We start from the raw sequence: 21,893 nt of genomic DNA, 5'->3' as shown, positions 1-21,893 counted from the left end.
CACTTGACTCTTGTAAATACCTGTGCTGGGCACTGTGCTAGTTCCTAGAATTATACTAATAATAACAAAGACAATCCTTGCAAGGCTTTCCGCAATACTGGTTGTAGCATGCAATCCTCCAGGACGAAAAGTGAGTATTCCCTTAAGGACTGGGCGTGAGGACCTCCCGTCTGGGAAAAACAGGGTCCACAGGCCCTTTCTTTGGGTTAACTTGGCGCCTGAAGGCAAACACTCAGGACTCCTGGCACTCACGGAGAGCTTCCGGCCCTGGCCCCGCCCCACTTGCGGGGTTAGGGCCGCCTCCCCGGCCTCCAGGTTCCCAGCAAGCACCACGAGCTCGGTGGCCTCGCCCACGCTTCCAGCCTCACCCCTGGGGGTGCTGCGAAATGGCGGATTTGGACGTCGGGCTACACTGCCAATTGGAGCATTGCCGGCAGCGAGGTGACAGCGGAGTCGGCTTCGCCTCCGGCCCCGCGGACAGTGGCGGACAGTGGCGGAGGGAGAGGGGCAGCCTGGGCACGGGAGCCCGCTGGGGTGTGCAGCGACTTTCGTTGGTGCTTCTGGGAGCCTCACCTCTCTTGGTCGGGAGCCTGGCATTGTGTGGAAACGTTTTTGAGCTCGCTCACCGAAAAGTCGCACGGGGGGAGGGGGCGGGGGAGGCTGGAGCTGGCCCTGCCACAGCAGGTTGGGGCAATCCTCTTTTCTTTCCCAGACTTCTTGTTTAATCTGTTACTTAATGTCAGGCGAAGGCAGCAGGCGAGATCAGTTTATCCCTGGTTTTTATGGGCTTCTAGAGGCAAGCTTATAGTGCGAAGGCCCTTAGCTTTTACCATATTCTCTAAGGGTTTCTGACCCTCAAACTATCCCGCCAGGTTATCAACTCTCCCAGCTCTGGCAGTCTTGCATTTTGATTGTCACCCAATCAGCATATATCTGCGGAGCAGCTAGTTTGGGCTGGGACTACATAAGGCTTTTTGTCACACTGGTAGTTAAGCTGCATTTTAGAGCATTAATAATAATATAATCTCTGTCCCTTGAGCTGGGAGACCCGGGATCAACAGAGCCCATCCAATAGCTAGCTCAGGGCAGTGTGTCCCAAGCTTTAAGGATTTCACAGGTCTCCTGCAGGCAAGCTCCTAAAAAAATTAAAGCACACAACAAGCTCAGTCCTTGGTACCTGGGTTTCAATCCATACACGCGCAATCACGTTTGGCTCACACTACAAGGGGGCGGCAATTAGGTTTCATCTCCCCTTGCGGCCTCTTCTGTCATTGACAGCAGGTATCTGAGTCTATTGAGAAGGAATCTGAGGTTCAGCTGAGTTTAGCAGGAGTGGCGCAATTGATGAGTGATACCTGCTATGGGCTGTGGACTAAAAGACAGCATCTCTGCTAGACTTTCTTGGTATGAAACATGCTCACAGAATCCTGTAGTCAGAACAAAAATGACACAGTTCATTAAGCCCAGTTCCTAGGTGAAGGAAGAACTGTAATTGGGCCCTCTTGTCCCACAATTACCCAGAGGTCCCTTTGTGTTATAAAAAGATCCCTTCTTTCTGTTGCCTGCTGAGATAACCTGTAGAATGAGATCTTTGGAGGGGGACATTGCAGCTTACTCTACAGTGCAATGTGTTTTTTTTTTAAATTTTCACTTTGTGAAAATGGTGTGATTGGATATATCCAGCCTTACTTGGCTGTAAACTATAATATGAAGTACATTGGAAATAATTCAGAGAGTAACCGATTGTGTCTGGTGACTAGTAGTGAGTTGCCACATCTGAAAATGGATACTTCCCTGTACTTTCTAAAAATTCTGTTACTTACTTAGTTGTTAGCTAGTCAGTTCTAGCTTCGTTATTCCCCAACATCAAGGAAAAACATAATTCAGGATTAAATTTTGCAGTATCAAATCAACCTATTGAATTTCTGTAATTTCTTTAAAAATATCTCCCAGTCACAGGATTTTTTCTCAGATTGAATATATTCAAGACAAGTTAATTGTTTTAATTATCTTTAGGAATTATAGTTACTGTCCTATCCATACCTTTTACGTATATCATTTGGCTTTTTTAATCACTTTGTGAAGTTGATACGGCATATAGCATAGATACATACACACATACACACAGATACTTTATACTTATATCTATATTTATTCCTATATTACCTAATAATAAGAACTTTGGTTTTGTGCATATGTATGTGTGTGCTTGCATACATAACACACTCTACTATAATATGTATTTCTGTATAAAATCTCCAAAGCTCTACAATTAAGTAACTTGCCTAACATTGCTGAATTAGTAGGCAGTGAAATCAGAATTGGTACCCAGGTTTTTCACTTAAAATGCAGGATTTTTGCAGTATGCAGTCTTCAAAAACAACACCTACTAATTCTAGGAAACAAAAACAAATAAACCAAAACAAAATTTTTGTGGATTTAGTATGCTACTACAAGTAACATTTATCTCCTGATAATCTAGTTATTTTCTCCCAGAAGTAATTGAGGTTGTGATGGCTTTTGTTTAACCACTATTTGCTATACTAGCATATTGGTCGAAATTGAAAGTTCTTCTATGGAGGTGGTTCAGGACTTGAAGATTCCTTATGCTCAAGGAAACTAAATCAAAACCAAACGCTGACCAGTACATATGACATTTTCCCTCAATTTTAGATTTTCTTCCATTTGTATGTGATGGTTGTTCAGGAATATTTTGGTAAGTTACTTTTTTATGTGGACTTGAGAGTAATTTTAGTGTTTATAATATGAGGTTTATTACTGAACAGCAGAATGATTTAAAACACTTCTTACTTTAGCCATTGATGTTTGATATTCATTAGGATAATCATTTTGAAAAAAAACAGCCTTGACTATTTGTACATATATTTGACTAATTTTTTAACTTCATAGATGGCATTATTTCTGTGTGATTTTTTTAATGTAAAACTTGTATTTGTGTCTTTTAATTACCAGGAGAGAACATGTCCACAATATAAAGGATACAGAAGAAAAAATCCAGTTACGATTATTTCTGTTTGTTTTAGTTAATAAAATGAAAATAGCCCAACCCATACATTCTTAAATTGGATCACGTGACTTTTGTCCACACATAACATACAAAGTAAAAAACCTGGGAACTAACCAGGGATTTTGGAAAATGTATTTTCTTTGCAACTACTTTCATATATCAGACATTTATTAAACAAAACAGTGAAAGAATAAATTCTTTTAAGAAGATAATTCAGAAAGATTTATTAGAAGTAAAGTAACATATTTTAAAATCAGAACTAGAAGCTCTTCCTTGACCTTTTATTAATGATGGCTTTGAGAAATAAAAGGAATCAATAGATTGTTTTTCCACACTTGAAAGCACTCAGAGTAAAGATAATTTAGAGTAGTGAATTGTTTTTATTCACATGGAAGTTGAATAGTTGTGTTTTAAAACTTTTGAGGCAGTAGCTGCTCTATGTTTATCTGGTACTCAGTTTGTCCTTATATGTAGAGTTAGTTCTTAATGTAGTATAAATGTAATTAATCTTAAGGATACTAACCCTTGAAATATCTCAGATTATTGCAGTTATCTTTACATTTTTTATTGCATTTAAATAAATACTGTTTTTTAAAATTACTTAAGCCTTGAACACAGAAGCAGAGAGTCACACAGCTGTCCTGAGGTATGTTAATAGTTCTGCCTAATAACACATTTGTATTTATGTACTTTTTCTCAGATTTTAAAGCGATTTCAAACCATCAGTGTACAACAGATTAAAACTTGGAGTACTGAACTCGTTATGCAAAGAGGTTTTTGCTTCATTTATATTATTTTTCTCAGTTTAAAAGAAAAATCGTTCTACTTAGTATTTATACATTTTTATCCTTATAATTTTTATTTCTTTACACTTCAGTTCTGTTTAGGTGGCTTACTTGCAGCTTTAGGCCCTATATTTACAGATCTAAAATGGAATTAACATCCTCATCATATATTCCTCCCGGTTTTCTTTATTCCTGTGTTCATTTTTACTGGTGCCTGGCTTTAGGATTTGGTGGCAATAAATTGTTCTGACTCAGTCAGCCTTAGACCCAGGAACAAACCTATGGTCCAATAAAATCCCATTTGAATTCTGACCAAATGGAGAGATTAACAAAAGGTCTGGCAGATAGGAACCAAAATATCATCTTTATTATTGATAAAAGATAAAGTGAATGGTAAAGCTTAGTGAGAGCCCAATAGATCTGCAGAGGAAAGCCATTGCCTGTCAGTCACAGCAGTGCTGGACCAGCATAGGCTACCTCCTTTATGTATAAGTTCAGTTCAAAGACCAAAAAAAGAGAAAGCTGAGTCCACCACACCTCAGGTAGTTTTCTCAAATTTGACAGCCCTAACTCCCTTGAGTCAGAAAGAGGCAGGAAGTCATAACTGAATTCACTCAATTTGGAAAGAAGCGTTTGCCTCACACTTTGCAGTGGACATTTATTCCTGGCCACCATTTATGTTCCACTTTACCAAGGATTTTTACATCTGTTCTCTCAATTACAGAAAATTAAATTTAAATGAGCTTCAGTCAAAATCTAGTCCTGTGAAGTTTAGATGATTTATTTGAGGAAACTAAAAATTAATGAACATATTGGCATTACATAGGATTAATTGTAAGGAAATACTCTCATTTCGAGTCCTATAGTAAACATAATGATGTTTCTTACATAGCTTGTGAATATGCCCTGTGTTTTCCTTTTTCTTGTGGTATTAGATTTCTTAAGAATGTCTCTCATACAATGTCTCTCAGTTAGATCTCCCTAATTAGTGAAAAAAAAAAATCACTTACATTAAGACTGTTAGAACAAATTTGGAAAAATAGTTAATTCAGTTTGAACAAGATGTAACTATCATTGATATAGAAGGATGCCCTTTTATTGTATATTTCAAGCAGTTATTTCCTTAAGTTCATGCTCTAGACTCAGTTATTTAACTCTAAAAACAGTTATTTAATGCAGGTTTCCCCTGCCACCCCCCACCCCCGGCCACCTGTTTTGAAAGTTCACTTTCATGAAACACTCACATTGGTATCTGTTTTTGCTAACTGAAAGAAATCCAAAAAGGATTTTTTCACTTTTATTTTAAAAGACAAAAAGGGAAGATAGTGTTTAGCATTTGTTTTATAGTGAGCCATTCACTGTACAGGCAGCACTCACTCCAACTTGTGAGAGTGGTCCCACCAAGATCCTTCTCCAAGAACCACACTTGGCATCTCAGCATTAAGCCCCCATAGCTTTGAACTGAGTCTGAGCATTTGGGAGACCCATTCTGTGTTCTGGGAACACTAGGAAAATTTACCATATAAATTAGTGGCAATTGCTTCTTCACTTTAAGCCATTTTGGCTTATGAAGTTTTCGTAGGAGTGCTGAGCTGCTTTTGAAGAGTGGGGGTCACCTGTACTCAAAATAGCCTGGCTGATCTTATAAAATCTCATCTTCCTCTGATGTAATATTTGCTGGCAATACAATATTAAACCATTGAGAATGTAGTATATCATTATGACAATTGCCTTTAACCTTCTGTATCCTGGGTAAACGTAATTCTTAAGTATTCACATATATATTTCCTTCAAGTTGGTGTAGAAAGTAGGTATGAGTGGCTGTTTGAGGGCGGATGATGAGTGTATTATTATTGGAGGAACCTTTGTGTTGGACTGTTACAAAGTAGAAGACTGAAATTATAAAGAGTAACTGAATAGTCATTTTAACTTGACTTAGAAGACAAATACACCGCAGCAGGGAAAATATGAAAATGTAGACCAATCAACACAATAATCATTTCTCACAAATATTTATTATAATCTGTGTTGTGTGAGTGTCTAAGTTGCTCTTATAAGTTTAAGCAACCTTCCAAAATAAATTTGTTGATTTACTTTCCATGTGAAATATACCATCACCTCCCCCCCCCCTTTTTTTTTTTTTACATTTTCAGGTAACTGTAATCAAGGAGAGACTGAAGTCAGATATGCACACATCTTATCCGTGCTCATACAAGGAATGTGTTGAAAAAGAACTTGTACCAGTTATCTGTCCTTATTGTGAGAAGAATTTTTGCCTGAGGTGATCACTCAGATCATTAAAATTCTGTATATCTGTTTCATTGGTATGCAAATACTTGAATTAGTGTCACTCTTCTATTGCTCATAGACACCGTCATCAGTCAGATCATGAATGTGAAAAACTGGAAATCCCTAAGCCTCGGATGGCCACCACTCAGAAACTTGTTAAAGACATTATTGGCAAGTATCAAGAAAGCTTATTTCATTGCTTACCTTATTGCTATATATTCTTACTAGTTCCAAAGCTCCTGCTACTTATGCCAGCTTTTCAGTATGGAAGGTGTTGTTAACAGCCCCCAAGGTTACCACTTACAACAGATTTCAGTGACATTTTTTGCAGCAGTATTTCTCACAAGGCCTGCCTGACCAAAGAAAATTTAGAAATTCTGTGGAACTTCTGGGCCACTTAGATCAGATGGATAACGATCATGACTAGAAATGAGGCTCAAGTAGTGGTTTGTAGTCTCTCAAGACTAAATTTTAAGTCTAGTCCAGTCCTTTGAATGCTGCTGATAATCTGAGGTACCAGGAGAGAATGTATTTTCATTCAGCAGAATTTTCATTCTCTGTTAAGAATACTATCTTTATTAAAATCTTCTATAATCAAATCTTAAAGTTCTCTTTAGATTAGATCAAATAGGCTTGAGCTGGAAAGAAGCACATAACAGTGAGTTCTTTGATGTGGAGATTGCTTAAATCAACCTCAGTGGTGTTTTCCCATTGATCATGTATATGTCATACCTACACAATGAATGTCGTCTCTTTATATCTCCATTGTGTGTAATTTGTGTACATTTTGGAGCCATAGAGTAATAATTGATAAAACTCTGGAAAATGTAATGTAAATATTCTTATGTGCTTATATGCTTATTCTTATTTCTTAGATTCCAAGACAGGAGAGACAGCAGTTAAGCGACGGAAGGGTGCAAAAAATAGTGCAACAGCTGCAAAGGTAGCGCTGATGAAATTGAAGATGCATGCCGAAGGAGATAAGTCATTGCCACAGGTTGGTCTTAGAGACTTTGAAAAACAAAAATGTTTAGATACAGTTGAAGCCTTTCTCTACTCCTCCTTCCCACCTAGTAATAAGTACCTTAAATCTGTTGTGTATCATTCCTAGTGTTACATGGTGTGTTGCTACATAAATAAATGATACATAGTTTTGTGAGATTTTTCACTTTATAGAAATAACAGCTTCCTCTCTGTCCCAGGATGGGGCACACTGCCAAATCACTGTAGCCTGTCTTGCAAGTGTCTCTGACTGTGGGGCCCTGGTATCCAAAGCTACTTGCATTCCTGGGGTCCGTGAATGTTCATAGCCTGTGTGTCCGTGCACTGCTCTCAGAGCAATAGAATGGGAGCACAGTCCAGGACCAGTGCGGAGTCGAGTGGAGCTGCAGCGTCCCATGGAATGCTGCCAGCAAGGCACGTGTCCCATCAGCGTGCTCCCAAATGGGTGAGGAAGGGCACAGCAAGAACCACAAGCGGGACCGACGTCCACTGGGTCTCACAAACACTCTGGCCCACCCTGACTGGGTGAGGGAGGGTGAAACCGGAGAAGATACCAGAGTTTGGGCTACCTGTCACTACCAAACCCAATAAGCAATAACAGCGATTGAATCTTTATGGGTGATTTATTCATATGGCCAGTGATCTGAGAAGATGGCAGGTTCATACTCTAATAGACCACCTTAAATTCCATTTTTAAATGGCTCTTTTTATAAGGAGAACAAAGTGTAGGTAAGGGGTTTGGAATTCAGGGAAAAGTTAATTGGGTTAAAAAAAACCCCCACAAAACTTAGGCATTCTGGCCCTGGGTGGTGGTCATAAACTGTGCCCCAGGCTGTGATCCTTAGCTGTGTCCTGGGAGGTGGTCTTAAGCTACACCCCAGGGGTGGTCATCTTACCCTGGAGTACAGTGGCTCAGATATCATCTTGAATTGCTTGCAGTCCTCAGGAACAAAGGTGGATCTCCTTATGGTCTCCTGGAGTCAGGGTGGGTCATACCTTCAATTCCTGGAACAAAAATCTTTTACATGCATTGATTACTAAGCTTATTAGCAACTAAAATTTTCCAACTCTTAAGTCCCCTATTAAGGGAAATGCAAAAGGAATAAGACTCTGTGCCCTCTGGTTAAATCTTCTGTCCCCAAATCCTGTACACTGTGCGATTATCCAAGTTTTCTAGCCAGTCTGGGGGGGGGGGGCGGGTAGACAGGTACATGTCAGCCTGTGCAGCATCTCTGCCCCTCCTCCAGTTGCCATGATCCAGAAGTGGGTAGAAAGATTTTCTAGCTACGCACAGGGTTACAGCATCTCTGCCTGGGCCTGGGCATCATACACTTGTTAGTTTACCCTCACCCAGGGAAATGGAGTCACATTTGGCTGTGGCTTAAATCCCGCCACCTTCAGCAATTCCTGACACATCTCTGGGGTGCCTCATCTGTGCCCAGTGATCTGGCCAGATCTCCCTTTACAAAGCCAGCACTTTTTAAAGCTGTTTTTAGGAATCAAGGAAGATCCAAGGTGAAACACCTTTGCTCTTATTTCTTTTTTGCCCTGCATTTATTAATTTAGCAAGAAAATACAATATAAGGAAGCATATAGGGTATAGAATATTAGAGGAACCATCCAAATTTATGACTCCTTCTGTTTTACTGATATGGTACTTGTCTGATTTCTTCTATTTTCTTGTTTTAGTTTCTTTATTCTCAAAAGCCCTGCTGTCTCTAAATACGTTGTGAGGTCTTTCACATGAAAAGACATGTTTTATGTTTCAGAGATCTTTCAATCACAAGTGACAGAAACTTGATACCAAGTAGTTTAATCAAAACAATTTTTTTCCCTTATATGATGGGAAGTGGCTTTGATCTGGTCTCTAGTGATGACCAGATTCCAGAATCAAATGCAGTTGAATGAGTCCATTGTGCCCTTGACTTCTCTGTCTGGATTAAACTCATTCTCTCCCATTTCAGGAAACTTTTTTTTCCACATTGTTTTAGGAATAGCTAAGAGGCCTGGGGGATTGCTGTAGGCAATTCCAAGTTTAATTCAAAGACTAAAAAACTCTGGAAAAAGAGCTCTCCCTTCCCTCCCCCAGCTTTTGAAAATAAAATCCCAGGAAAAGGCCTTAATTGGCCTACCTTAGGTCACATACCTGTCTTTGCACAGATTACCCTGGCAGGGTCTTGAGTCCTGTTCTCATGAATTCAGGTGGATGCTGAGCTCTGCATTAGAGGGTAATCCCTCTGACCAGGAGAAGAGAGGAGGACATGTCACCAGACAAAAACAGATAACTAGTTCATGTATGTAATCTGTATTTTAACTTTTTATTTTTACAGACAGAAAGAGTTTACTTGCAGGTTTTCTTACCCAAGGAAAGCAAAGAGAAGAGCAAACCAATGTTTTTCTGCTGCCAGTGGAGCATTGGGAAGGTCATTGACTTGGCAGCTTCTTTTGCCAGTCTGAAAAATAACAATAATAAATTAACAGGCAAGGTAACAACTGGTTATAATAACTTTTTCCTAGAATCTTTACGATGTACTACATAAGCATCTTTGTTTATTACAGTACGCTTTATTTCTCTTGTAACAGAAATTAAGATTATGTCACATGACTTCAGGAGAAGCATTACCCTTGGATCATACTTTGGAAATGTGGATTGCTAAGGAGGATTGTCCTTTATATAATGGTGGAAACATTATCTTGGAATATCTTAATGAGGAAGAACAGTTTTTAAAAAATGTTGATTCTTACTTGGAATAGTCATTCAAGGATTCAACAAGCTAACATCTATGTGAGGTCATTTCTTTTACTATGAATACTATGCATATTTCTATTTTTAAAAGTTGCTTTAAATTTTTTTCATTATATCATAATGTTACCAGTTTTCTATAAATTAAAATTGTTTTAAAGTTTATGAATTGACATTTAATTATTAGCAAGTTGTATTTCATTAGATTTTGCTAGAATGTGCTATAATAACAACAACAAAGCTGTATGTCTCATTGGGTTGGTATTGATGTCTGCATCTGCACTGAATGTTCAGGTGTCCTTTTTGGGACATTACCATTCTTCTGGCCGAGGAAGAAAGAATTGGTTCTTAGAGGGTACACGTAGCATTTTTGCTTTAAGCAAGTTCCATGGCCAAGGCAGTATAGCTTTACCTTGTGCCTACATCATGATATATAAATTCATGTGTGTACATGAATCAGAGGAACTGAGAGATTGTGTCATTCACTTGTCAAAGTTTTGGATGAGGAATTTCAGGCCTAGGAGGGGGAAATGATTTTCCTGGTGTAATTTAATTGCTTTGAGGCATATCACTGATGAAGGATATTACAAATGAGAAGAAAGATGAGGTAGCTCAACTTCAGTACAGTCTCTTTATATCTACCAAAGCAAAAACATGGCAAAAGTAGACACATTTTATTGACAAATTGATGCTCTGACTGATGTATTCCATCCTCATTCAATAAAGGACTGCTATATAGAACAGAAAAGATTTATTTGTTCTTTGTCCCTTTTCTACTTTAAATGTCATGGACAAGTACAGTGGCTTTAGGTTTAATTAAAGGAATAGACTTGGAATATTCATTTTCTCTCTTAATTTTTTCTTTGTGCTATTTTCATGCAAAGAATGGAAATAGCTTCTGACTTACATTAGCTGATGATCCATTCATTTATTAGTACAGTTATTCAGGTACCTACTAAATGTAAGGATTTGATTCTAGTGTGTGGCAAGTACCGAATGAGCAGATAGATCATAAGCATAGCTCTGTTCCAATAGCTCTTTTATCACAAACTATATGACCAGAAGTAGAAATAATCCTTAAATACACGAGAAAGTTTTAACACAAACAAGTATCTCAGCATGTGTAATAATCTGTACATGGTAGGGGGTTAACGTATGTCTCATGAATATAAAGCTAAATATACCAGAAAAAGTACCAATGAGAGTAAGAAGAGGGAACATAAGGCTGAAAGAGACTTAATTACACTGGGAGAACATGGAAGCAGGCCTGTCACTGACTAGACAGAAAGGAAACCAGGATCATGACAGGAAGGACTGTGTCAGTATGCATCCATGGTTAGGTCCATTGCCAGATAGTGGGGCAAGTTTGTCCAGAAGACACAAGTACTGTTGATGGGAGAGACCTGGCTCTTCTTGCTGACGCATGTAAAGAATTACATATCAGCAAATTTAGTAGTATGTAATCAGTTTATTAGTGGCCTGTTCCCATGGAAGAGAACAGGACTGGGTAGAGTAGGGGGTGAAAGGCAAAGTTTCAGGGCAAAGCAGGGAAGAAAAAGTAAGAGCAGCTGAAGACCAGCATGGCAAGCTCTTGGGCAGCATGAGACTGGGTGGCCAGAGGCCCTGTGGCCCGAGAGCCAAGAGCACCCTGAGCCCCCGAGAAAGGGAGAGAGAGAGTCCTTTGTTCTCAGGACTTATATAGTTGGTAGGATACGAAGAAAAAAGTGACATATTGATTAATGGGTAAATGTGGTGCCAGCTTTCCTGGGGGAATGTGACTACCCAAACTTAGGTATGTGTGGGGGTCTGTTAGCCCAAATCCTTATCTTGCTCCAGGCCCCATTTGTTCATCTTGTTGTAAAACAAATATGTGACAGGAGGCAGTTAATTAAAATTGGGGCACTTTCCAAAGTTATTTATGGGCCCTTTCTGTAAGCATCACAGACTCCCTCCTAAAACATAGTGACCAGAGGTAGGCAATTAACCAAAGTTGTTTTATGGGCTCTTTGGCCACCAGATACCCTCTCCCACATTCAGGCCTTGGGATGAAAGCACAGTTTCAAGGCTTTCTTTCCCAGATAGTGGAAATGCTATATAGAATTTCAAGGACTTTCCTTCTTTCTTGCTAATATAGTGTTTCTTCTGATGTTGGAACACCTGGCAATGTTATCAGACCAGGCTTAGGACTGCTGAATTAGCATGTGAGACTTGTCTCCTTCCTCCTCTCTGCCTCAGTTTACTGTTTATTCTACCTAATTGGTAAAAGGCATTTACTGGCAACCAGGGTGCTAAATGCTGGCCGGTGACAGGATTGCAGTCTCAGAGTTCTTCCTATGCTGTCTTCTGCCTCAGTACCAGCATCCTCAGAGGCTCCTGGGATCAGACCCAGCATGAACAGTCTCCTAAAGAGAACAGGTTGTAGGCAAGAGAAAAGCTCCACAGCTTCTCATTTCCAAACTATTGACATCAATCAGCTTTCTCAGACTTTGTTTTAGGGCTCTCGGTTGAGTACGCTCAATGAAATTTTCCCAACCCCATCTTAGTATGTTTCTACCTGCTTGCTGACAACCAGAATTATAAGTAGAAAACCCACAAATATTTTTCAATTCAGATAAACAGTTATAATATATAAATGAGCTTCAGTTTAAATATAATCAGCCAGTTTATTTTTCAGGCATGTGAAAAATAAATTACTCATTTTTTTCCAGATTTCTCAGGCTTTATTCACTACAGAGTTTGGGTTGCAGATAGCGGAATCTGAGCAAAATGAAATGTACATTCCTTAACATTTTTTAGCTGGGCAACAGAAACTGTGATTCAAAACATTTGGTCACGTACTGTAAAGATGGCTTTGGTTTTATGAAGTGTTTTTTATTTAGGGAAGTTCTCTGGAAATGTAACTGAGATATCACAGAAACATCAGTTACATTCCCTATTTTCAGCATTGGGACAATGTCTTGATGTGGTACATGGAAATACATTTATGAACTGTAGAGTCTATTGCAGTTTTTAAAACATTTATTTTTTATTTTTTAGTTACAGTTGACATTCAGTATTTTAGGTGTAGTGCCTTTGAAAAATTAACCTACATAAGTAGAATTGGTTAAAACTTTAAAAAATGTACAATAAAATTGCTTTAATGATTTTTGAGGAACAAACATCATGATCTAAAAGTAGTTACTACAAACCCTCCTTGTGGCAATTTAACACAGATTCTGTCTTGATTACATGAAGGATCTGCTGAAGTGGTAATATGTTCAGAGACTACCAGATCTGTAGGCTTAGTAGTGAGATGGTTGGAGCTGATTTTTTTCTTATTCTTTTCTTTTTTCTGTGTAGTATCAGAACTCCCTCTTGTGTGGGAAATACATAATTATGGGAGTATGGGGGTTGAAGTCCAAAAAACCCGATACTTTTCCTTATTCCTGGCAGCCAAGGCACAGGTATATGACCCTCATTTGGGTCAGTGGAATGTCCTTGCCTTCGGCTGTGAAGAGGGACAAGTGTTACAAGGGAGGAGAAAGAGAATTAGTGTCAGTGACCTTCCATTGCCCCATTTGTCAAGCTCAGTGGTGTCTGGCAGCAGTGGTCCCTTAACCAGGCTATGCCTTGGCCATGGATCTGGCTACCTGCTTCCCAGGTTCCTAACCTTTCTGGTAACTAGGACATTGTTGTTCTACTTAAGAATTCCCAAAACAGTTTCAGATTTTGCCTAATTGATGCAATCACTCTTTAGAGTTGTAGAAAATCTATTAGCTGCCTAAGGATATAGCAAGGCTAATTTATGGGCTCTGGTTTTCTATGTCATGCTAAGGGATTACCTAGGAGAACTGCAGGAGGGAGGAAACAGCGTTGGGCTACATTACTCTTTGATACCTGCTCCAGGCTCAGGGCCCCAGCAATCAGCCAGTAAATACTTAACTTGATTTTGACATGAGTGAGTAAAATAGTAACACCCACTTGGAGGCCTCCTCAATATCTATTTTGGTATTTCAGATCCTGACTATTTCTAGTGTAGCTTTTCCTTAAGGAGAAAGAAAACCAAAAAATGATGACACTAAGTTTTTCAATTTAGGTGAATAGGAGCCTCTTTTTGGCAGAAAAGAGGAATGAAGGAAGAGATTAGGTTTCTGCTGTGATAAATTGAAGCTGTAATATACTGTGGCTTGTACATTTTCATAACTACAGGTTAGGCAAGTTGTGTCACTCACTAGGCATCTTGGTATTTGTTTGAAAGTACATAGTTCTTCCTCCTATACTTTGATCCAGCAAAACAACTCTTGCCTCAACTTTTATCAGGAATGTTCTCTAGTTGTTTTTAATGCTTTTGCATGTATGATTAATTTAAGCTTTCAAAATGATTAGAAAATTTTATATTGTCTTGCTTTTGTCATGTGTGACTCTGGGAGAACCAGCGAAATAATTTCTTAGTTTTCTGAATATAGAGAAGACTGAAATGCTGTTCTTCCCAAAGACAGAAGAAACAGTTGTTGTCGGATCAAGTTACAAAGATAAATGGCCCAGCTCCAGCTACCTCTTTGTGCAGTTAGAAGATCCTAAAATGCTCTAGGTGGTGAACTTGACCAAGACCTTCTCAGATGCTACAAACTTTATCATAAAGCTAGTGACAGAGGAAGAAGGGAAGACAAATTAGGCCATTCATCTGGGGATTCTGAAGGTAGGCAAAAAAGACTCATTGAAGAAATAAAGAATGTCAGGGTCAAAGTGCTCAAACAAAGACAAGACAGTCTTTTCCAGGCATCACTGCATATGGATAGAAATATCCTAATACTTATTCTGCCAAAGATACTGTTAAATAAATGTGCATTTGGTTGCAAAATTGAATTGCGTGTGTTTCAAACAGCATGGAAGAGACCTTTGCCAGTTATTCTGGGGGCAGTTACACAGTTTTTTCTTATGCCATTTTGTGGATTTCTTTTGACTCAGATTTTGGCATTGCCTGAGGCACAGGCATTTAGATTTGTAATGACCTGCACATGCCCAAGAGGGGGTGGGGGCTATCTGTTTGCTCTGCTTCCAGAAGGAGATATCACTTTGGCTATTTTGATTACTTGCACATCAATGGTCTTGGCCCTTATAATGATACCAGACAATTCTTACCTGTACAGTAGGATATTAGGGTTATCTGGTACATTCCATATTCCTGTTTTCATAATTATGTCACCATTCCTCTTCATACTTATACCTATATTGGCTGGAATAGTCAAGCGTAGAATACCTGAAAAAGCAAACATCCTAGAGATAATCATTAGACCTCTGAGCTTTATTTTAATGTCTGTAGGGATTTATTTGATGTTCAGAATGGGATTAAGGTTTCTAAAAACAGTTAACTTAGAGGTGCTTCTGTTAGGTATCTTAGTTCCTGCTTTGGGTTTTCTGTTTGGGTACTCCTTTGCTAAAATATCTAGGTTGCCCCTTCCTGTGTGTAAAACTGTGTACACTATCAATAGTGGGATGCTAAGTAGCTTCTTGGCTCTGGCCATTATCGAGCTCTCTCGTTCCCAGTCCAAGGCAGACTTAGCTTCTGTGGCTCCTTTTACAGTGGCCATGTATTCTGGATGTGAAATGTTACTGATCCCCCTGTTCTACAAGGCTAAGAAAAGATGCATCTTTATCACAGAATATAAAAGAAAAAAATTCCCCTCATGTAACAATCAAAGCATGACGATTACTACCCTAAATGAAGTACTATGGGAGATTCAAAGAATATCTAAAATAATGCCTGCTCTCAACCCCCTTATGATCTGATTGCAGACTTGACACTAGGGGGGAAATATACATTATCAAAATATGTACATTATCATACAGGAGTTAAGAAGGCGATCATTTTGCAGTTGTGTTGAAAATGTTTTATAGAGTTGGATTGGAATGTAATACTTCATTATGGTCTCACATGTGGGAAAGAACAATTTAAAAAACACCTCCTGTAGTGATTATGAGAATATCCCAACCTTTTATGGAAGGGGTGTTCACATAATAGGCATCCCATAAATTCTTATAATATTAGGTAATTAGTTTGTCGGCCAATAAGAAAACCAAAGTTCTTTTTTTCTAATTTCATCAAATTCAGTATATGAACATCAAGATTTATAAGAGATGCTTTTCGGCATGGTGGTGGCTGGTTATTATTCACTTTATAAAATTATAAATGTTTATATGGAGCCTTTTACTACTGAGTCCTTTACACAGAAATGTCCACTTGGATGCCAAAAATAGAATTAAACTTTCACAAATTTAACTTCTATGCATTTCCATGAACATATTTTACTGATTGGGAGATGAGAGACCTGCCTTTCATTAACTTTGTGACCTTGAACAAGACGCTTCTCTGTATTTCAGTTTTACATCTGTAAAATGAGGAAATTTAACTGAGGTTTAAGATCTTGCTCAACTCTTAAGTCTGTAGTTCTGGCATGAGATTCTAGGACCTAGCACCATGGGCAGGATGATGGGGCAAAGTGAAGAAGGTTCAGACTGATGAAAGTAATCACACACAAGTGCTGTAGTTAGGGCAGCAACCAAAGTTTAAAAATAATTTTTTAAAAATTTTTTATCCTCAACCGAGGACATTTTACCATTGCTTTTAGAGAGAAGAGAAGAGAGAGAGAGAAGTGTGAATTGGTTGCCTCCCACATGTGCCAGGACCAGGGATCTTAACATGCCAGACTGGGGATCCAACCCACAACCTAGGTGTGTGCTCTGACCAGGAATTGAACCCACAACCTTCTGGTGTACAGGATAATCCTCCAATCAACTTAGAAAGCTGTTGGCATTACAGTGCATGTCAGGGATTTAACCAATATCTGCAGCTCCAACTTATTTCACATTAAAACATGAATATCGCCCTGGCTTGCATAGCTCAGTGGATTGAGCGCAGGCTGTGAACCAAAGCATCGCAGGTTCAATTCCCAGTAAGGGCACATGCCTGGGTTGCAGGCCATGGCCCCCAGCAACTGCACATTGATGTTTCTCTCTCCCTCCCTTCCCTCTCTAAAAATAAATAAATAAAATCTTAAAAAAAAAAACATGAAAATCCTGTTAGATATTTGGGAGACTCCACCACCTGAGGACCTGCATATTGCACATGTAAATTTTATTTTTAATCCAAGTCCACTACAGGAAATCTTGTGGTGTGAACTTGGTTTTGTTTTTTGGGTTTTTTTTTTTTTTAAGTGAAAGAGAGTTGCCATTTACAAGTAGTCACCTCTGGGGAGTAAGTAGGGTTAGCAAGATACACAAGATTGCTGTGGAAGGAATCACCTTGGTGACCACTCTTTATTATGCAAGTACAGGGCAGTTGGGTACCTATCCCCCAGATGCAGAAGCACAATGAAAGTACTCCATGGCCTGATAAAGGCCATCTCACCCCTAAAGCCCCTTTCAAGTGTCTAGGAGGTATTAGGGGCTTTAGATCCTCCCTCCCTTCCCATTTGAGGTTTAGGATAATAAAAGTCTTTGCAGGATGGAAGTCAGCTGGTGAAAAGGGATTTCAAAGGCTCCCAAAAGGTAACTTTGACCTGTTCTCCATACCAGAGAGCAAGTTTTGTTTTCACCAGGCAGGGCTGAGGCTGGAACCTGGCCCCTCCCTGTCTCCCAACCACCTAGGCCTGGTAGATCTTTGTAATTGAGAACAATGACTGCTAATGCAGCTTTAAAAATTGCCCCTTTGAGATCCCAAGAACAATGCACTGGTACTGAGGGCCCTGCAGCCACTCAGACAAAAATCCTTTGGATTTGGTGGTACCAGTTTGCAAGGCAGCCCAAACCAGACCTGAGCAATGGACCATCCTGTGTGCTAGGCAGCAGGCCCCAACCTCTTTGGCACCAGGGACCAGTTTCATGGAAGACAGGTGAGCGCCCTTTGCTGGCCAGCTGCGGAAGAGGAGGAGTAGGGGGGAGGCAGGAGGCCAAACTCCAGTGAGCTTTGCCTGAAGCCATGTTCCTAACGGGATCCCTGTATTAGAGGACTCTCCATTTCATGTTCAAGAGGGCATTTTGGGGGCAGAATGGCCTCTTTGGACTGAAAACACTCAGTCACTTGAGAACAATGTGAGGTAGCAGCTGAGGCCCCTAGAAAAATGTTGACCTGCTCATTTGAGGTAGGAAGCTTTAAGTGTTTTTAATTTGAGAGAATAAGATACCTTATCTTCTGTGAGTGGGACTGTTACAGAATGGCCCCATGGTGGGGACAAGATACTGTTACCAAATGGATCCCCCATCTCCAGGGGTCTTTCTTCAACAGGTTCACCTTGCCCATCACCCTTAGGAATTGGAATTATGGCTCTCAATGCCAGAGTTTGGTGAAAAGGAAAGGAACTATTTATTCAAAAGTTATAGACTTAGAGAAATGACTTAATGTGTTCATTAAAATCCCAAAGTCCCTTAAAACTCCCACAAACACACACAGTCCTTCTTTCCTTTACTCTGGCAGGCCAGCCTGGGGTACTGTATCTCAGGAAAAATAGAAGTGCATGGCTTGGCTAGCAAGTCTGCAGTCCCCAGCACCATCAGCTATGTTGCCATTATCTCTGGTTCTTAATCCAAAACTACGTGGCACCTTCTCATGGCCCACCAGCAAGTCCTTTCACCCCTATCCTTCCCACATTGTCTCTCATGCATTCTTTCAAACTGCTAAGAGAGAGCACTGCATGGCTCCTACATCTTGCTTTCCGGCTTCCTAAGCCCGGTGGTTGTTAAGGGAGCCACGCCACCACCTGGTCCACATCACATGGTTGCCTATGCCGTGCCTGGGTTTAAATCCTCTGCACGAATCTTCCTCTGCATCCCCATTTCTGACTCTGCCCACTATTAGCCACATCTGCCAACATTCTGTATTTTTCCAGTTTTTCTGGGCTACCATAATTAGTCTGGGCAGGCATGGTCCTGTGCCATGGAGCGAATCACCTCCAAGCTCTCACATGGGCGGGCGTTGTAACCAGGGAGAGTTGTCTCCCAGTTACATCATGGGTCAAAGTCACTCCCATCTTCCTGACTCAAAGCATAGCCACAGCTACTTAACATATCTATGAAACTACCCAGCTGTTATAGGTATGTTGAATAAAATATGTTTTTGGATATCAGGTATGAAGCTGGCCAACTGTTGAAATGCAAAATAACTCTCAATGGCCCTGCTACTTGTGTCCCACCCCACAGTTCAGACTTGGGGGGGGGGATACCCTATATTTTATAATTCCTGGATATCCTGAGTTCTGGACCGCATTTCAAATCTTTCATTTGAGGGCTGGTGGAGGGGGGGCCCTGGTTGCGCCCTGTTACAGGACCATGTTCATTTAAGAAGATGTAAAGAGGACTCTGGTGACATTTCTATAAATGCCTGGAAAATTTTATTTGCCTATGAATCATAATGTCACTATGTAGAAGCAGGAGTTTATTTTAAGATAACTGACAACAGAGAACCAAAAAAGCTAATTTCTGAAGTTTTTTTTTCTTTTCTCATCAAGAACAAAAAGCATTTTTTTTGCTAGACAAATGAAGGTATCCAATTCAGAAACTTAAGTCATCAATCTTTTTTAATTTAAAATATTATAAAAGTTTATATAAAATAAACCATAAGCACAACATAAAACTAAAACAAGCAGAACTAAGTATACAAAACAGTTCCAATGAATGAAAAATAACGAAAACCTTATCAACTTGATTGAACTTATTCATCTTTTACCTATATTCTGCTCTTTCTCCTAGACTTAAAATAGTGATTTCCATTACACTTGATTAGGCTATAAAATATTAAATATTTTAAAAAAGACAGATTCTCATACTCAATGATTAACAAATATTTTGTTAAAAATTTTTTGTGTATTTAATAAAACTGTAAATCCAGAATACAAAATATATAATAATGTAACCAATAACTACATAAATAATATAATCAAAGACCACCAAATTGCTTCAATGAGACTCAGTTTCTGAGATGTTATAAAGAGAAAATTTAAATCTTATTTACATACAAAATTAGATACACAACTTATTAACATACTTTTAAAAATAAAACAACCCAACCACTATTCCGAAAAACCTTTCTTATACTATTAAAGTGATAGGGGACTCAAGAGTTGGAAAATTTTAGTTTAAGGTAAACAATTATAAGCCTCATAAGTAATGCATATGTTAAAGTTATTACTTCAGAAACTACACATAAGGCCCATCCTGGCTCCTGGGAAAGACAGCCAACTTCTTGGGAACAAGTAGAGGCATCTAGGCCTTTGTGTTCCAGGGAGAGACAGATGACCACCTGCCCTTGGGAACAGCTAACTGCCCAGGACAAGAATGCTGCGGTTTCTTTCACCTAATTTTCCCTGAGTTTCAAAACCCCTCACCATACCTTGTTTATTCTCTGTTATAAAAGGCTGATTAGGAAAGAAAATGTGAAGAGTTTTGTTAGGGTGCAAACCTGCCATCTTCTCAGATTGCCAGCCATCTGAATAAAGTGCCCATAAAGATGGAATCCCTGTTTTCTGCTTAATGGGTTTGGCACGTGACAGGCAGAACAAATGCTGGTGTCTTTTCTGGTTTTAGAAGGACTTTGATAACTTCAAGGTTTCATAGAAAAAGTTTTTATTGTTAAAATTACAAATAGTTTTTCTTTTGAACTTACAGAAGTTTCCAATATTAAGTCTAAAGTTTGTAAAGAACAGTTTTCCAATATTATTGAATTCTTTGCTTTCCTTGGTTATAAAGCAAAGAATTCAATCTGCAGGCAATACTTAACTATAAAGAATCCATTCCCACCCCACCCCAAGAACTACATTCTCATAGTTCAGACACTAGCTTTCAGAAGTGAGCTCTTCACACAACTGCTTTCGAAGAAAAAGTTGCTACCAGACTCCTACACTCACTTGCTTTGCTCATTTAAAATCAGATTTTGTAGGGATTCAGTGGCAAACTATTACTATTATTTGGATATCTTTGTCCAAACATGTACTGATGTCACACAAAAAAATAAATAGCTGCTAATATCTGAAGCCAAATATCAATGTAGACACTAAGATTTTATTTACATGACAATTGTTGGTTAGCCAATTCAACTAAAATGTTCCCTATTGATTAATGCCATTATTCCACTTTTTGTAAATGTTCAAATTTCACATGTAACATTTCACAGTAAGAACCTAGACTTGGGCAGTAAGTTCTAAAGCCTATAATCAGTACAGACTGATGTGAGAAATGATCATCCCAATAAAAAAAAGTCTCAAATGTGTACTTTCTTCTCCTTTCTGGACCAAAATCAGTCCAAAAACATTTTAGGGTACATATACTATATAGAAAGATTCTCTCATACAAATCAGCCCCTAGAAATACAGAATGAGGATGATTTTTTAAAATCATTAATCTTTAGAAGAATGAAGTTTGAAAACTGGTCATTAATCTCTGAGAACTCCTTCATTTTCAACGTGTTGCTGACAACACCCTGTCTTTTGGTCAAATAAAGGGAAGCAATCTCTTCACAAGAAAGTAGCCGAATAACCCACTTTCCTGGTCTTGTCTTGTCGAGGACCTCTTGGATCTCTGCAATGCTTTTTGCATTATAATGGTAGGACTATATATCCCATGATGCCAGACTTATTTCAAGACGAGAAAACTCTAAGGACCGCAGACTAGTCCTTGTATTTCATACGTGTTGCCTCACTGTGCTGTATAGTCCTGGAATGTGAACTCAGAGTCAGGGTGTTCCACATTCTGCCTTTGCTGTGTGACCTCAGGACAGATAACTTCTCTGGGCCTTATTATCCTCATCCAGTTGATGAAGCTAATTGTCATAGAACTATTGCAAGGTTTAAGTAAAATAATGCATATATATATAAATGATGCAGTTGTTGGAAGCATAGGAAGTCCTCAATAAATGCTAATCAAATGAATCATTGAGAATAGGGACAATTTGTTTTGGGCATCACTTATCAAGCTACCTGTCAAATATATGTAATGTATATGGTTTATATATATAATTTCTTTATATATTTTTATTTACTACCTAGTATAGGTTTAGCAAATAAAAGTTGTAAAACTG

The 21,893-nt window shown here is 39.0% G+C and overlaps 2 protein-coding genes across 3 annotated transcripts; both read left to right on the top strand.

The window, feature by feature from the left end:
* The first annotated feature begins 315 nt into the window (after nucleotides 1-315).
* On the top strand, nucleotides 316-10,595 carry ZFAND1 (zinc finger AN1-type containing 1). Of its 2 annotated transcripts, none has more exons than XM_045849472.1 (8): nucleotides 316-441; nucleotides 2,674-2,716; nucleotides 3,635-3,674; nucleotides 5,967-6,094; nucleotides 6,182-6,273; nucleotides 6,978-7,099; nucleotides 9,435-9,590; nucleotides 9,688-10,595. In XM_045849472.1, exons 1-8 carry the CDS (start codon nucleotides 387-389, stop codon nucleotides 9,856-9,858), a joined length of 807 nt encoding a protein of 268 aa, XP_045705428.1. In that variant the 5' UTR covers nucleotides 316-386; the 3' UTR covers nucleotides 9,859-10,595. The 2 variants fall into 2 exon arrangements, with proteins under 2 accessions (XP_045705428.1, XP_045705427.1); XM_045849471.1 differs by having other exon boundaries at nucleotides 339-534.
* Nucleotides 10,596-13,970: 3,375 nt separating this feature from the next.
* Nucleotides 13,971-15,616, top strand: SLC10A5 (solute carrier family 10 member 5). The gene is given in 2 exon segments (XM_045849430.1): nucleotides 13,971-14,514; nucleotides 14,517-15,616. Coding segments are annotated over 2 exon segments (1,410 nt in total). The 5' UTR covers nucleotides 13,971-14,204.
* The last annotated feature ends 6,277 nt before the right edge of the window (nucleotides 15,617-21,893 follow it).

Source organism: Phyllostomus hastatus, unplaced genomic scaffold, assembly GCF_019186645.2.
Source record: "Phyllostomus hastatus isolate PE091 unplaced genomic scaffold, TTU_PhHast_1.1 phas_contig_65, whole genome shotgun sequence".
Lineage (NCBI taxonomy): Eukaryota > Metazoa > Chordata > Mammalia > Chiroptera > Phyllostomidae > Phyllostomus > Phyllostomus hastatus.
Note: the sequence above shows the minus strand (reverse complement) of the source record. Positions and strands in the feature narration are given on the sequence as shown.